Source organism: Polypterus senegalus, chromosome 12, assembly GCF_016835505.1.
Source record: "Polypterus senegalus isolate Bchr_013 chromosome 12, ASM1683550v1, whole genome shotgun sequence".
Classification (NCBI taxonomy): domain Eukaryota; kingdom Metazoa; phylum Chordata; class Cladistia; order Polypteriformes; family Polypteridae; genus Polypterus; species Polypterus senegalus.
The window spans coordinates 88,010,706-88,028,741 of NC_053165.1; the positions used below are offsets into that span (position 1 = coordinate 88,010,706).

General features: G+C 38.7%; 1 protein-coding gene across 1 annotated transcript in view; it reads right to left on the reverse strand.

Annotated features, from left to right (window-relative positions):
• LOC120541301 (transmembrane 6 superfamily member 1-like) overlaps positions 1-18,036 on the reverse strand; it is a 79,948-nt gene that overhangs the window by 47,406 nt on the left and 14,506 nt on the right. Inside the window, exons 2-4 of the mRNA XM_039772796.1 lie at positions 8,549-8,652; positions 5,270-5,367; positions 1,497-1,600 (exon numbers count right to left, since the gene is read on the reverse strand). Of these exons, the coding sequence (XP_039628730.1) occupies positions 1,497-1,600; positions 5,270-5,367; positions 8,549-8,652 (306 nt within the window). The remainder of the gene's footprint in view (positions 1-1,496; positions 1,601-5,269; positions 5,368-8,548; positions 8,653-18,036) is intronic.

The following is an 18,036-nucleotide window of genomic DNA, read 5'->3' on the forward strand; positions in this document are numbered from 1 at the left end:
TGACGAGGATTAGAAATGAGGACATTAGAGGGTCGGCTCAGGTTGGACGGTTGGAAGACAAAGTCAGAGAGGCGAGATTGCGTTGGTTTGGACGTGTGCAGAGGAGAGATGCTGGGTATATTGGGAGAAGGGTGCTAAGGATAGAGCTGCCAGGGAAGAGGAACAGAGGAAGACCTAAGAGAAGGTTTATGGATGTGGTGAGAGAGGACATGCAGGCAATGGGTGTGACAGAGCAAGATGACGAGGACAGGAAGATATGGAAGAGGATGATCCACTGTGGCAACCCCTAACGGGAGCAGCCAGAAGAAGTAGAAGAAGTGGTGAGATCCTGTGTCCCAGAACTAGCCCACTCTGGGTCTTCACTCACTTAACAAACCAGCAGGGGTTATTTTACCTCAAACACAGCCACTGCCTACTCCTTTCTGCAGCCTCTGACATTACCTTCATAGTGTGATGTAGGGCTTGACCACTGATCCCCAAGTGCTTCAGCAACCTTACTGTATATTTTGCCACAAAGCTCCTAAAACTAATTTCCACCGGATAGATCTTCACTCCCCAGCAATGTCGTCCTACATCCTTTGTATATATAGCTTAGACCACAGTTCCAAATTTGGCCTTAAATTAGTGACAGCTCTGTCTGTAAGCCGTTGACCTACGTATGTCTGCCAGTCCCAAGTTGTACCAAACAGACCAATCCTGGTCTTGCTCTGGCCTTGTTCCTCTTCTCAAACAAATAATAATAATAATAATGAACTGATTGTTCTGGGCATTGACAGTCACTCTTTTAATCTCTACAGTTCCAACCTGCCCCTTAAGCACTGCATTGTGTGTCCAGGTGTACCAACCTTGGGACTTCACTTAAACCAACCAACCTTGGGACCTCACTTAAACAGCTCACTTAGCTAATTCCGAATGTTGGGGAGCAATGGCCTTGAATACATTGAACAAACCTTTGACGGGATGCAAGCCTATCGCTGTTCACCTTGTACAGAGGCTCCCACCGACACTCATGCTGGGCCGATTTCAATTAGCCAATTAACTTAATACACAACATCTTTTTCTCTGTTTGAGGGTGCTGATCCTTTACTTGCTGGTGTAGTATGTGAGAGGCATAAACAGTTGAATAATCCTAGTCAATGGCATCCAGTTCTGTGGCCTGTTAGATAAGCTGTCACACTGCCAAGGTTAAGGCTACCAATTTGGTCCTCATTGCTGACTTAAGGTGAGCTTGTTGTTTAGATGAAGTGTTCGGCTTCATGCAGTTGTGATTTCTATGTTAATTTGTAAATTCCTTAATAAACAGCAATAACCTCAGGGTTTTGCTAATGTAGGTGAAATGTGATTCCATGTAAAACTTTGCCAAATGCATTACAGAAAACATTAAAAAAGAATTCTTGCTGCTGTCTGTAAGTGTAGCGGGTTCTCTGATTTCCTGCTTCACTGTAAACTGCTGTATTTGGACAAGCTTAACCTTCTAAATATTCAGCTATACTCACCCCCAAGTTATGGCTGTAATCATCAGTAAATACATGAGGTAATGGAAAGAGCCATCCCAGTAGCAGATCATGTGACCGTGAGCGGTGTTCAAGTGAGGTTCGCCCTGGAAAAAAATGTTCAAACATTACTGTCAAAACAAAAAAAAAAAGCCAAAACCAACTCCCACAACACACTTGAAAAAGTTTGATACTTAGACTAAAAAGCAACGGAAGGTGGGCAAAAATTGGTTTTCTCAGATTCTTTGCACGCCCAGTTAGTTTTCTGAGCCAAAAGACAAATGAGAGCAGATAAATACTTGTGTAATGCAAAGTTGTTTAGATAAAAACAATCTTTTATATAAATTTAGAAAAAGTGGACCTTTCTGTGAACACAAGGACATTTGTCTGTAGTGCTGTAGAAGGCCAAGGAGGGGCTGTGCATCCAGCTGACCTCAGACAAATAAACTTTGAGTCATCCAATGAACCCCCACAATTTAATTTCTTCAGTGGTTTATTAAAAGTCTCAAACTCCGGATAACGAAGGTCTGAATGAACTGCTATATAGTGGGGAGCCCATAAAAAGTATTCACCCCCTTAGAAGTTTTCATGTGTTATTGTTACGGAACACTGAATCTCAGTGGATTTAATTTGCCTTTTTTGTCAATGATCAATCATCAAAGGTACTCCCAGGATCAACTTTTTGGGTTCCAAAGTAGACTGATGTTTCTTCATGACAAAGGAGAGTATGTGTGCAAAATCTGGTTGAGATTGGATACAAGGTGTGGAATTGTTTAAAGAATAAATACACACCCGCAAAGAGCTTTATATATAAGATATTTCATTTTGCTAACCATTATACTAGGCAAGTGATCTGAAGAGTTGTTTGTCCCTTTAACAGAGAGCTAGGCCCTAGAATCAGTGGGAGATTTACACAAGAGAACCACCCCACAGCCCAATCCTGACCCCAGAAAGTATTCCTGGAGCCATCCCAGAAGCTCTGCTTGACCAGGATTAAAACTGCTTTGAGCTATAAAAGGTGAGGGATCTTGGAATTGGGTGGAAAGTGGACAATGGGTCAGCTTGTGAGAGGAAGTGAGGCCAGGGACAGAGGAAAAGAAAGTGTGAGGAAGAGAGCAAGGAGACCTTCTTGTATCATTTTTGGGCAGTAATCCTAATTCTAACCCTAAACCTAATTAATATATTGTCATACAGGTAAGAGACTAAGGACTTTTTACTTAGGCCCAGTAAGCCTGTAGTTTACTTTATTCCAGATAATTTGATATTTTATTCATTTGATTTTGTATTACAGAAAAATGTACTCTTATAATTGGTCATTTCTACATATTAGAAAAGTATTATAAACACATGAGAAAAGTAGACAGTATATATCTCTGTTTTAAAAAAAAATCTGTGATTTTCTCAGAGATACACATAAACGTCCCGCGCAACAAGTCTTTGTGCCAAGATATTTAACCACGGCCACAGAGAGTAGATGACAAAGTTGAACATCGTAAAGAATTCAAAAACGTTGGCGCAGTACATATTCAGAGCAGGTTAGAGATAACGGAAGTACGAAAATTCGAAAGTCTCAAAAACATTATAGTAAAGATCGCATTAGCGCAAACAAACCGAAATTATTACTGTGTGAAATAATGGAACAGCGAAAAGAGATTGAATATATTGTTCGGATTAAAACTTTAAGTCGGGGACTTGTAGATCGTCTAATTCGTGTTGCCGTCAGGGAAAAGTAGTGTTTCATCCCAATGAAGAGGCGTATCCGCGAGAATTAAAAATTTGTTGTTTGGTGAAAGTGAAATCCCATGAGAGAAAATTTCAAGCCCCGTGAGACAAGAGCTTATGCAAAGATATTTGAAAAAGTCCTGCCCACATAACCACGCTCACAGTTCAATTATCTCTCATTTGTGTGAATGCTAGTGTCAGACACATTTCTTGTAGAAAGAAAGAAACGATATTCACAACACGTTGCGTTGTCACGATGTAATTCCAAACATGGAATCAGAATTCAATGCGATATTGACGAAAAGGTAAGAGCGAAAAGAGATCGAATATATGGACATAGGAGATATGACAGAAGTATGTAGATATTGTTTGGCTTTAAACTTTAAGCCGGAGACTTGTAGATCATATAATTCGTGTTGCCATGTGGGAAAAGTAGTGTTTCATTCCAATGAAGAGGAGCATCCGCAAAAATTTAAAGTTTTGTTGTTTGGTGAAATAGCGGCAGAGATGCAAATCTTTTGGCGTGAAGTGCAGGCGGGTAGAGGAGTTGGCCAGCAAGGTGAGGCAGGGGGCAAAGCCCCTTAGTTTAATTAAGTATTACAATTTGAGAGTTAGGAGTTAAAAAGCTCATGCCTATATATTTTTATTACCCTGTATAAGTCACAGACCACCATTATCTCTCAAGTTAACTCTTTGAGGGCTGAATATTTTTTTCGAAAAACAGTTTCTGAAAAGCAATGGCTTCACACAGAAGTCAACATAAATGCTACACAGTCACAGTCGCAGTGCACTGCAATCTGGTTTCTACCTCTTACCATTGTTAAGTGGCAGTCCTCTTGGCAAAAATTACTGTAGGCGTGTCAGCTACATGATTAGCTGGGGACGAGTCAGCTCAAGCTGGAACCTCACATTTGTTTTCAATCACTTGTTTCAAAACCGGAGTCCGGCAAGTCATAGTCCAGTTCAGAGATAATAGGCAAAACTTCGTCCATGGAGTATTTTGCGTTACGCATTCGCTTTGATCTCTCGCCATTATGTCAGTGCCATTTTTGCTCTTGTTTGCACCTTACTACTCACACGAGCACATAAAATCTCGGTCAAACCAATGAAGCTAACTTTCCTTCTAGCAACGAGAGTCCAACTAAAACGTAATGGTTGGTTCTGCTGCAGTTTACAGTTGATTACCACCGTCAACTCCTTGTTTTGACAAAAGTCGACATCAGCCCTGAAAGAGTTAAAGTCTGGACGTCCAGCAGAGTTGAGAAGAGACGGCCCCTTGATAAGACAGATAATGTAAACTCTTGGGTTGTAAATAAACCATCCAGCCAAGAGGTAATGGTAGATTAATTAGGGAAAGGACTAGAGCAATGTAATGCTAGAAGTCAGATGAAGAAGAATAATGACTGAAATGATAAGAATTGTAATAAAAGTAAACCGTGCTCTTTGCTGGGGGCACCCCACTACATGCCGAGGGGTACTCCAGTCACTAGTGCGAGTTCCTGTGACTTGATGGAGACCAACATGAAACCTGCTATTCGATCCAAGTGGCAGGGACTGCTGTCTCAGGGAGTCCTTTTGCTGCCAGACAATGACACACACACACACACTGCTAAGAACACCAAGGCTTGTCTGGAGAAACTGAAGTGTGAGGTATCGACACGTCCTCCTTATTCGTGTGATTCCCACCTTTTCGGACCACTAAATAAAACATCTGGGTGGTCGCCAATTCAAGACAAGACGACGACATGATGAAAGCGGTACATAAGTGGTGGCGAGGACGAGATGAAACCTTTTATTCTGCTGGCACTTCCAGGCAGGGTGGCGCAAGTGCATTGAGAAGGGTGGAGACTCCATTGAGGAATGACACGATCAGTTTTGTGAAGGTTCATAGCTTGATTCTCCCTCATACAAAGAAAGAATAGAGGAAGACTCAGCTTTACAAAATTGCCTGGTGTAGCAATTTCACTGGATATGGATACACTTATGCTTGTAAATAACAACTGAAAATTTTCAAATCATTTTTGAAGTTACAGACTCAGCAGTTAATACATTACCTCTTTCAAGTAAAACGTCACAAACCCATCGATGATACTGTCTTGTTCAAGTCCTATGATGAGGTTTACTACGCTCATAAAGGCAAACACTGCAAACACTAGAAAAACAAAAAAGTAGAAATGGAATATTTAGTTGTGCAGGACCAATGCAATGTGGTCTAAAACCACAGCATTCTACTTTATTTATACATACACACAGTACATAGAGACGGAGAGCGAGAGCCAAGCCACAATCAGTTGAAGCAAACATTTCTGTTCAGGAAACCACAACATGCCTTTTGGTCTCCAGGGCAGTATTTTTGCCAAATAAAGCTAGGGACGGCCTTCTGTGTGGCATACAGATCTTTAGTGGAAATGCCTCTGTTAGGTGACAGGTCACCACTGCTTTCCTAAAGTAGAAATGTTACATGTACAGATCAATATTAGAGAGCATGCCTGCCAGCTCATTTACAATATGCGAACAGAGTCCTAATTTGGAGTCATGAACAGAAAATAAGGAAAAATTCAACAGCATAATAACACAGTGATGTAGCAGGAAGGACTGGTGCTTTATGGCAGTTAAACCCAGAATGGGGTCTTTCTGCATGGTGTTTGTGAGTTCATATGGAATTAGTTAGTGGAAACGGCAAAAGTCATGAGGTCAGTTAAATCTTCACCTCTGAATTACTTTGATGGGTATGTTGAGTGTAACTGTTTCAATGAACACTTGGCCATGGACAACCGTATAGTTAAGTCAAGTTAAATGAAAAGCAAGAAATGCCACTCAAAACTTACAGTGGGTTTTCTGGTGTTCCTAGGGCTTGGAACCCACTTAACAGAGCTGATAACGGTCAGACGTTCATACAAATAACAAACAAACAGATAAAAGATCCACTTAATTTACGTAACTGATTGACATGTTTTATTGTAGTAAACCTGCTTTTTCAGATTTTCAAAGAAAGCTATGTAACGTCAAGAATGACTGGTTACACATCTGTAGTGCGATATTTATGATACCGATTTGTGATACACAGGGTCATGGGGGTCTGCTGGAGCCAATCCCAGCCAGTACAGGGTGCAAGGCAGAAACAAACCCCAGGCAGGGCACACAAACACACGAGGGACAATTTAGGGTCGCCAATGTGCCTAACCTGTATGTCTTTGGACTGTGGGACAAAACCCACGCGGACACGGGGAGAACATGCAAACGCCACGCAGGGAGGACCCGGGAAGTGAACCCGGGTCTCCTAACTGCGAGGCAGCAGTGCTACCACTGCACCACCATGCTGCCCTATTTCATCATATGGATTTTATATTTATTTTATTTATTTATTTTATTGATTTTATTAAAATTAAATAGCATTCCATACAAATAGCTCACATTTTACAAAAAAACGTTTGATACAAATCAACCCCCAACCCTGAGAAAGAGAGCTAGGCCAGCAGAGAAAAACTTTAAGCTAGTATAAATAAGTAAATAGATTTAGAAAGTAAATTTGTAAATGAATAGATAGATAGATAGATAGATAGATAGATAGATAGATACTTTATTAATCCCAAGGGGAAATTCACATAATCCAGCAGCAGTATACTGATACAAAGAAACAATATTAAATTAAATAGTAATAAAAATGAAACAAATTAAAATAAAATTAATGTTAGCATTTACTCCCCCGGGTGGAATTGAAGAGTCGCATAGTGTGGGGGAGGAACGATCTCCTCAGTCTGTCAGTGGAGCAAAAGATAAATGGAGTAAAAGAGGGGAGAGAACCTGCTTCCTCAATTTAAATGCTTATTCTACAATGTTATTGATCAGATCCTGCCAGGTTTTGAAAAAGTTCTACACAGATCCTATAAGTGTAAATTTGATTTTTTCCCAATTTCAAGTAAAATCTAGAATAGGAGAGTTAGGATTCTTCGATTTGAGCAAGATAAGTCTACATGCCAATAGTGAAGTAAAGGCCATTACAGTTTGTCCTTCTCCTTGGATTTTAATTTTAAATGTGTCACGTGTGTGACTGTATATTTTGATGATAAAAAATATTAGTGATGCCCCAGTCTGATCCCAGCCAGCAAGACAGGAGCAAATCCTGGGCAGGGCGCCAGCCCACCCACACACCAACGACAATTTAGATGACCAATGCACCTCACTTGCATGCCTTTGGACTGTGGGAGGAAACCCATGCAGACACGAGGAGAACATGCAAACTCCACGCAGGGAGGACCCGGAAAGTGAACCCGGGTCTCCTAACTGCGAGGCAGCAGCACCACCACTGCACCACCATGAGAAACTGGTGTCTTTTTAAAGAATTCTTTAAACAAAATTAAGGGTACAATATGTCAACAGTTTTTAATTGTTTCCCTTCACACAAAATGACACACTCTTGAACAAAAGCTATTATCCAGCAAGGCCATAAAATTGTTATCCACATTACTTGAGAAGAAACTGCTCTGCTTGCAGTCTTAGATGAGATCCTGCGTACCCTGGTTCAAAGTTTTATGCGCACCAATAACTTATAATGCAGGAGGGCGCTGGGCCTGATGGGAATTGTAGTCCTCCACGTTAGCACAGATCTTTGGGTTGCACCCACCATTCCATTACAATCCTTCTCGACAATATGTCAACAGTTTTTAATTGTTTTCCTTCATGACGTAAAGACCCAGAGTGCTTACAGTATATAAATGTTCACAAGTGTAATGCCATAATAGTAAGGTACTATACTGTTCAACTGTTCTGTATATAAAATACTGAATACATTAAAAAACAAAAAGCACTCTCAGAAGGCAAAATGCAATTTAGGTTAGTCTTTTCCAAGCAAACTACCATCAGATTCTAGATACAAGAAATTCAAGCAGGATAAACAGAGGTTTCAATCAAGCAGAAACTTTTCCTGTCATTAAAATGTTTGGTGGGAATAAAAACCAGCTGCCTTTCTAGCATCAGAGGCTATGTGTGATGTACTACAATAAACAGTAGTTTACAGGGCCATTACTGTCACATGTACCGAGTCCAGTGAAATTCTCACTGGCACGTGTTAATCGACATCTAACACATCACCACTCTCCAGCACCAAAATTAAGGGGTACAACTACTTTACCTTGAAATTTGTCTTCATTAGATGAAAAAACTCAGAACATACTTGTCATAACCTAACAACATTATGACAGTTTGCAAAAGTTACTTTGGCCCAGTGTACACTAAATAAAAGTTACCTGTCTCTCAGTGTTTACACAAAACATGTCTGTAAAATAGCAAGATACTTCAAAAGCATGGCTGAGGCACCATAGGCCAACACTTACCATAAAAGAGAGGGTCTTTAGGGGGCTTCTGCTTCAGCAAAATGTGAGCCAAACTTGCAGTGATAAGCAGAATTAAAGCTCCTGCCACAAACACCGCTCCACCACTATAAGAATGAATAAATAAAAATAAAAAAAATCAAATTATTCACTGGCAATACACTGTCGAAATGCTGATCAGATAAAGGGGATTATCAGAGAAGGACTGGAACAGAACATTTCTCTCTATGCAGATGACATGGTACTGTATATATCGGACCCACAAAAGTCTGTGCCTGCCGTCCTAACAGCACTCACAGAACTTCAAAAGACCTCTGGTCTCAGAATTAATCTGAATAAAGGTGTACTCTTTCCAGTGAATTCTCAAGCATATAATATTAGATTAGACACCCTAGCTTTTATCATTGCAGAACAGTTTAAATACCTCGGGGTAAACATCACAAGTAAACATAAAGCTCTTTATCAACAAAATTTCACCTCTGCATGGAAAAAATTAAGTAAGACTTGCATAGATGGTCAACCCTTCATCTCACACTAGCTGGAAGAATTAACACTGTTTAGATGAATATTCTTCCTAAACTCCTTTTTTTATTTCAAAACATTCCAATATACATCAATAAATCGTTTTTTAAGCAATTAGATTCAACAATAACCTCATTTATTTAGAACCCAAAACATCCACGTATCCAAAGAGCGACCCTACAAAGACAAAAGGCAGAAGGTGGCATGGCTCTACCTAACTTCCAGTTTTATTACTGGGCAGCAAACATACAAGCTATAAAAACCTGGACACAAATAGAAGAACATACACAGGCCTGGTCCGCAATAGAAGTAAAATCCAGCAGTACTTCTTTATATTCCCTGCTCTGTGCCCCAATAAATGCAAGCTATCGGCAGTATACTAATAACCCAATTGTGCTTCACTAACTCAGAATATGGAACCAATGTAGAAAGCATTTTAAGATGGAGAAGCTTTTATCTGTGGCACCTCTGCAAGAGAACCACCTCTTTCAACCTTCGCAAAATGTGCAGTTTTAATATCTGGAAAAATTTGGGATTAACTTGCTTAGAGATCTTTATATAGACAACGTCTTTGCATCCTATGAACAATTACATTCCAAATTTAACATTCCAGCTACACATTTCTTTCACTATCTTCAAATTAGGAACTTTGTTAAACAGAACCTTCCGATTTTCCTCATCTTGCACCCTCATCCATGCTGAAAAAAATATTGCTCAATTTCAAGGACTCAAGACCCCATCTCTGCAATATATAAAGTTATTTTATAGTCCCTCTCTTTCAAACATTCAAGAGGACACTGGGAAAAGATCTCTCAATTAATATATCAGAAAAGGAGTGGAAAATAGCAATGCAGAGAATTCACTCGAGCTCCACATGCGCAAAGCATACAATTATACAACTCAAAATTTATATATCAAGCACATCTGTCTCGCCTAAAACTCTCCAAAATGTTTCCAGGGCAAGATCCAAACTGCGAACGCTGCAAACTAGTTCCAACCTCACTGGGTCACATGTTTTGGGCCTGCACCAAATTAACATCATTCTGGACAAAAGTTTTTTAAGTGCCTTTCAGACAGCCTTGGACTCACAATCCCTCCTAGCCCATTAACAGCTGTGTTTGGGGTTCTTCCAGATGGGTTTAAAGTGGAGAAGGACAAACAAACTGTGATTGCATTCACTACACTGTTGGCACGCTGACTTATTCTGATAAACAGGAAGAATCCTAACTCTACTCTTTCATAGTTCTATACTATTTGAAATTGGAAAAAATCAAATACTCAGTTATCTGTACAGACTTTTTTCAAAACATGGCAGGATCTAATCATTAATATTTTAAAATAAGCTCTTAAAGCACAGAGGAAGCAATTATTTCTGTATTTCTTTTTCTTCTCCATCCATCTCTATTGGCTTATGAAACTTTAGGTATGTTTACAAGCCTTAAGTTTTACTCCGTTGGCCTTGCTCTTTCTCTCAGGGGTGGGGGTCGTCTTGTTCTTAATCCTACTTTTTGTAAAAATTGATCGATTTGTATGGAATGATTACAATAAAATTAATAAAATAAAAAAATATATAATTATTCATCCATTTTTATCTTGTACAGGCTGCTGGCAACATTGGGTGCAAGGTGCAAAGCAGCACTGCATGAGGCACTGGCACAAAGAATAACAGCCAGACCTAACAGAGCCTATGCTGGCAGCCCTGGGCACAAGGGAGGAAACATAGATAGGGCACAAGTCCTTTGTAGGACCAACTCACACAGGACCAAATTGGAATCACCAAATCACCTTTTTTAGGCGTGTTTGCATATAATGTGAAAGTGCCTATTGAGGTTGCCTTGTCTGTCTGTCCGTCTGTCTGTATAAAACAACTCTTCTCCTGGTGGACCGATTTTATTGAAATGTGGCACACTTATTCTGCAAGAAAATGTACATTGCTTTGAAATTTCAAAATCTTCCATTGAAAACCATTGTGGCAAATGTGCAAACTTGACAATCTTAAAACACAGATTTTTGTGTGACTTCCATCGGACCTTACTTTATTCTTTTGTTATTTCGTATTGCCTAATCTTACTTTTATATTTTTCTTTCTTTCTTCATCTTGTAAAGCACTTTGAGGTTCATCATTTGTATGGAAACAGGAGACAAAACTGGGGTTGGTCCTGTCACAGCTGTAATCACATTAAGTAATTTTAGAGACAGTTATGAAAATAAGGTGGAAAGTATCCAGTTTACTGCTAAGATTTATACAGCAAACATATAGTTTTCCAATAAAGTTCATATTGATAACCATGAAGTGTCAGATGCATGAATATTTTATCTTCCGTTTGATATCCTTGTAATCTTTCTTTAAAGCACCTACAGTATCTTTATATATACAGTAAATAGTCTATTCAGGCATCTGGATGTTAGGTAGAATGCCTAGTGGGGGCTGGCCAGGTGGTCTCGTGGCCTTGGAAGCCTGCAGATTTTGTTTTGTTTTGTTTTGTTCTCCAGCCCTCCCTGGCCATCAGACCTCACTTTATTCTTTGTTAATTAGTATTGCCTAATTTTATTTTTATATTTTGTCTTTTTTCTTTCTTCATCTTGTAAAGCACTTTGAGGTACATCATTTTCATGAAAATGTGCTCTAGAAATAAATGTTGTTGTTCAATTACAGATCAGTTTATAGTTTCAAATTTAATTCGAGAGAGGTCATTTTAACTTGTATATATTTAATATTTTCCTCTTTAGTCATCCAAAGCCTAAAATTTAGGCTGCCTTATCATAAAAATGACTTGAATAAAGGTCTACAATCCAGAAACAGTACTTTTATTTTCTTTCTCCCCCTAAATATGTCTCCCCATATAAAGCTGGACCCCACTTCCCAAAATCCCAGTCCTCTAACATAGCTAGAGACAGAGCACGTCCAAAATAAAACAAGCCGCCCATCTGTGGCGTATAAGGAATAAAACGGAGATATCTATTGCCAATACAGTCCAGTTACTATAAGCATAAAATCTAATCTTCAGCAATCTTGAGATAGTAGAATAGTAAGCCCAGGGTATGGTGTTAAAAAGTGGCCCTGGATAAGCATAGTAAACCCTAATATGATAATAATAATAATCCATCCATCCATTTTTCAACCTGCTGAATCCAAATACAGGGTCACGGGGGTCTGCTGGAGCCAATCCCAGCCAACACAGGGCACAAGGCAGGAACCAATCCTGGGCAGGGTGCCAACCCACCGCAGGACACACACAAACACACCTACACACCAAGCACACACTAGGGCCAATTTAGAATCACCAATCCACCTAACCTGCATGTCTTTGGATTGTGGGAGGAAACCGGAGTGCAGACACGGGGAGAACATGCAAACTCCACGCAGGGAGGACCCGGGAAGCGAACCCGGGTCTCCTAACTGCGAGGCAGCAGCGCTACCACTGCACCACCGTGCATAATAATAATAATAATAATAATAATAATAATGTGAATTTCCCCTTGGGATTAATAAAGTATCTATCTATCTATCTATCTATCTATCTATCTATCTATCTATCTATCTATCTATCTATTATATAGTGCCTTTCTATCTATCTATCTATCTATCTATCTATCTATCTATCTATCTATCTATCTATCTATCTATCTATCTATCTATCTATCTATCTATCTATCTAACAATAAGAACAAACCAAGGGTATGATGTTAAACAGTCCCCTTTAGAAGAATAAAAAAAAAGAAAAAGAAAAAAAAGAATTACTAATTTCCTTGACATATACATTTATATACGCATACAGTGGAACCTCAGGTCATGAACGTCTCTGAATACGTACAAATTGGGTTACGACCAAAAAATTTGCCAAACTTTTGCATCTGTTCACGACCACACACTCGGGTGACGAACAAGCCAGTATCCCTTCCGGTTCGTACGCCCCACCGATGATTTCCACACGTGTTCAGTCTCTCCCTGTGCATTCCCTGTGCAGCGAGTGAGCGACAGAGAGAGACAGCGTGAGAAGGCAGTTAAAAAAGGCAGTAAGGCCGAGACGACAGTTAAAGAATGCACAGGGCTTGTTTTTAAAGAGACTGCTTCGAGCATTGTTTTAATCTCGTTGTATTTAATGAAGACGTTTTTCTATTGAATTTTAACCGCCACTTCACTTCTGTTTTTATTGGATTATTTATTTATTGAAGGATTCTGAAAGCACTGCACTTTATTTAATTTGGCTTTGTTTTTGATTGTTGTTTTGTTGATTTTAACAAATGCACTTGGCACTTTTTGCACCATTCGATTGCTCCATTGTAGTGCAAGTCACTGTCGTGCTCTTCGGTAACATTACCGACAAATGACGGGTTTAAGGGCTCCCAGAAGCGAGATGGGAGCATGCAGCGAACCCGCAACGTCACAGACTTTACCTCAAAACTATAATCTCCTCTCCACCCAGTTCCTCCTCACTTCCTTCATGCCAGAACTCGACTCCTGCAAGGTTAGTTTTCTTGGTTGTTTATGGTTAGTTTTTGTATAAATTATGGATATTTCAAATGTTCATATTTTTTCCCTGTGCTTAAATAAAATTCATTAAAAAAGTGAGCGGTTTGTAAGGCTGTAGCGTGAACTCCTGCAAGGTTAGTTTTCTCTGTTCAAGGTTTTCTCAGTGTTATTCAATGTTTTTACATGTAGTTTACTATTACACTGTGCAGTCTATGGTATAATTAACTATTTTTGTGCTAAGAAATCTTTAAAGAAAACATATTTACTTACAGTTTGTGCGGTCTGGAACGGATTAATTGTATTTACATACAATCCTATGGGGGAAATTACTTTGGGTCACTGTAATTGTAATTAAGGAATAAACAAAAAGTGTCCAAAAAGGGAAAAGGATGTATAATTACAGTACCAGTATCTTTGCAAGCGGATCAAGCAACCGGCAAGATCTTCTTTGCTGTGCCATGACAATCGTATTTCAAAAAAGTATCGGAATCAGCTTTCTTAACTCTTTTTCTGCTTCCTCCCTAGTGGTAAAGATGTAATGCTTGTCTTGAATATCCACTTTCAGTTTTGCGGGGTACAAGAGGCTGCATCTGATCTCGGTTTTCCGTAAGCGCTGTTTCATGTTGTAAAAAGCTGCACGCTTAGCAGCTGTTGAGTGTGAGAAATCTGGGAAAATGCGAGTGTGGTTATTTTCAAATCTAATCTTCTTGTTTCTGTCTGAGAGGTGACATTACATGTCATTTAAATTGTAATTTCTCGAAGCGCACGATAAGACTCCTAGGTTTAGAGGTATTTGATCTCCGTATGTGGTAAGCTGCTGCTATTTCTGTGTCAGATATATAATCCTCTCCAGTTATTTTAGAGAACTGCTCGGCTAAGTACTTTTTTTTTAGTACCATATTCTAAGCAGCAACTTGGCATGTGTTATAAAATCACGCTTCATTCTGTTTCATTATGGCTTAACCCTATCGCACTTAATACCATTATGCATAGATGCAAAAATGAAAGCTTTTGTTTTCATATAAAATCCACATCAATTCATTTCAGAGTTATTGCCCCGTGCACAGAGTGCAATGAAATACTTATCCACACGTTTGATTAACATGCAGCAAGCCATCACAGTTTTTGTCCAGTTGCCCGAATATCACTTTGTTGGTTATATATAATATCCATTCACTTTATAAACCTGCTTTATAATATAACATCACAAAATAATCCATAGTGGTGAGTGAAACAGATAAGTTTCATATACAGTTTCACAATATTGAACCTAATCTTTGTTTTGCATGTGATTTCACAACTGTGAAACTTACAAAGTGTTTTGGTCTGAAAGGCTACTTAAAGGCTGCGGTGGGTTGGCACCCTGCCTGGGATTGGTTCCTGCCTTGTACCCTGTGTTGTCTGGGATTGGCTCCAGCAGACCTCCGTGACCCTGTGTTCGGATTCAGTGGGTTGGAAAATGGATGGATGGATGGCTACTTAAAGGATTGGCAATATCAAAGATCCCTTTTGGATCCAGAGATTTGTCAGGAAAATATCTAGATGAAAATAAAATGGGCAAAAAGACTCTTGATTTGAAATTCGACATGGCTAAATACAACCCACGGTGACACAAAATGACACAGTCTTGGACAAAAGCTATTATCCAGCAAGGCCATAAAATTGTTATCCACATTAGTTGAGAAGAAAATCAAAATGGAGGTCTTGCTTTCCCTGGTTCAAAATTTTATACACACAAATAACACATACTTTGGTGGGCTGGCGCCCTGCCCGGGAATTTGTGCCTGCCTTGTGCCCTGTGCTGGCTGGGATTGGCTCCAGCAGACCCCCGTGACCCTGTGTTAGGATATAGCGGGTTGGATAGTGACTGACTGACTGACTGACTGACTGACATTCTCAAATGTGCCTAATCCAGTTTAGAGCGGGCAGCAGGGTACCCCAGCAATGTCAATGCCGTATATCAGTGCAGTGTGAAACAATTGACCTGTGTTACACTTTCAGACTGTGCCCTTTTAGTCTAACACATAACAGACATGCACGTAATGTAGAGAGCTCTTTCTGTGCCTTTATCTACATTACTCAGGACAGATACTCGTATGCCTACTCACAGCACAATACGTTTCAAGCTGGAGGCCTTGGCTGGGGGTTGGTGGCATTTTCTGATAAGAATACACTGCACTTGCAATGCCTGGGAAAGCCGAGTTTCCACATTTAGCAAAAGGCTGGCAGTCGACCTTGCAGGCTGATAGTCCGAGGGGGTTTAGTCCATGACAGGCCTGTAGCACAAACACTACCTGCTATGTGTGTGGCAATGAACGCATACCAAAGCTAGGAAACCATCAAAAGGGCACATTCTGACATCTTCAAAAATGAGTGTGAAATGAACACAGCAAAGACTGAAGTGTGGTGGAGCATTAAGCGAGTATAATGCATCACGAGTCTAAAAAATAGAAAGTTACACAATACTGATCCCTCAATAGGGCATTCCTACATACTTCTGGGGCACTGCTGCACAACAGATGGCTCCAAGCCTTAAATAACTCTGGACAAACACACACCTGCATGGCTGCAACCAAAGGCATTCGTTACACTGCTCTTTAGAAATACAGTCTAGTACTTTGATTTTTTATATATCTCTATTTTTTAGTCATTTTTTGGTTATAAAAACATAAGAATGCTTCCACATAAAAAATTGCTGTTTGAGGCCAAACTGCAGGTTTTGCATATGAAACATGTGGGCAAGGAAGACTGACTCGCACTGCTGGCTCACTGCATAGCATTAAAGCTCTCTGGGGCTCACATCTCTTTAAATTAAAATATAAACTGTATTAAATAAGCACCTTTCATATTTATTGAGTCATATGTGCATCCTGATATTCTCTGCAATTGAATGAGTTTTAATCAGCACAAGAAGGTGAACTATTAAAGCATATGTTAACAATATAAGGTACCAATCACTCAGAGCTAGTGATAGATAGATAGATAGATAGATAGATAGATAGATAGATAGATAGATAGATAGATAGATAGATAGATAGATAGATAGATAGATAGATAGGCACTATATAATAGATAGATAGATAGATAGATAGATAGATAGATAGATAGATAGATAGATAGATAGATGATAGGCATATATAATAGATAGATAGATAGATAGATAGATAGATAGATAGATAGGCACTATATAATAGATAGATAGATAGATAGATAGATAGGCACTATATAATAGATAGATAGATAGATAGGCACTATATAATAGATAGATAGGCACTATATAATAGATAGATAGATAGATAGATAGATAGATAGATAGATAGATAGATAGATAGATAGATAGATAGATAGATAGATAGATGAATGGGCACTATATAATAGATAGATAGATAGATAGATAGATAGATAGATAGATAGATAGATAGATAGATAGGCACTATATAATAGATAGATAGATAGATAGATAGATAGATAGATAGATAGATAGATGAGGCACTATATAATAGATAGATAGATAGATAGGCACTATATAATAGATAGATAGGCACTATATAATAGATAGATAGATAGATAGATAGATAGATAGATAGATAGATAGGCACTATATAGATAGATAGATAGATAGATAGATAGATAGATAGATAGATAGGCACTAGATAGATAGATAGATAGATAGATAGATAGATAGATAGATAGATAGATAGATAGGCACTATATAATAGATAGATAGATAGATAGATAGATAGATAGATAGATAGATAGATAGATAGATAGATAGATAGATAGATAGATAGATAGGCACTATATAATAGATAGATAGATAGATAGATAGATAGATAGATAGATAGATAGATAGATAGATAGATAGGCACTATATAATAGATAGATAGATAGATAGATAGATAAATAGGCACTATATAATAGATAGATAGATAGATAGATAGATAGATAGATAGATAGATAGATAGATAGATACTTTATTAATCCCAAGGGGAAATTCACATAATTATTATTATTATTATTATTATTATTATTATTATTATTATTATTATCATATTAGGGTTTACTATGCTTATCCAGGGCCACTTTTTAACACCATACCCTGGGCTTACTATTCTACTATCTCAAGATTGCTGAAGATTAGATTTTATGCTTATAGTAACTGGACTGTATTGGCAATAGATATCTCCGTTTTATTCCTTATACGCCACAGATGGGTGGCTTGTTTTAGATAGATACTTTATTAATCCCAAGGGGAAATTCACAAAGTGTTGGATCAATACTAAACGTATGACTTTGGTATCGATACCAGCTTCCGGAGGAAAGCTGATATTTATTTCCGGTATCAAAAATCATAAAATGCTGGTACTGTACCATTTTCAAATGTCTTTTTTGGTACTTTTTTTAGTACTGGTATACCGCACAACTCTACTTGAGGGTATGGATTTATTGTACACTAACCAAACCATGCCACTGTCAAGCATTTCTAATCCAATTC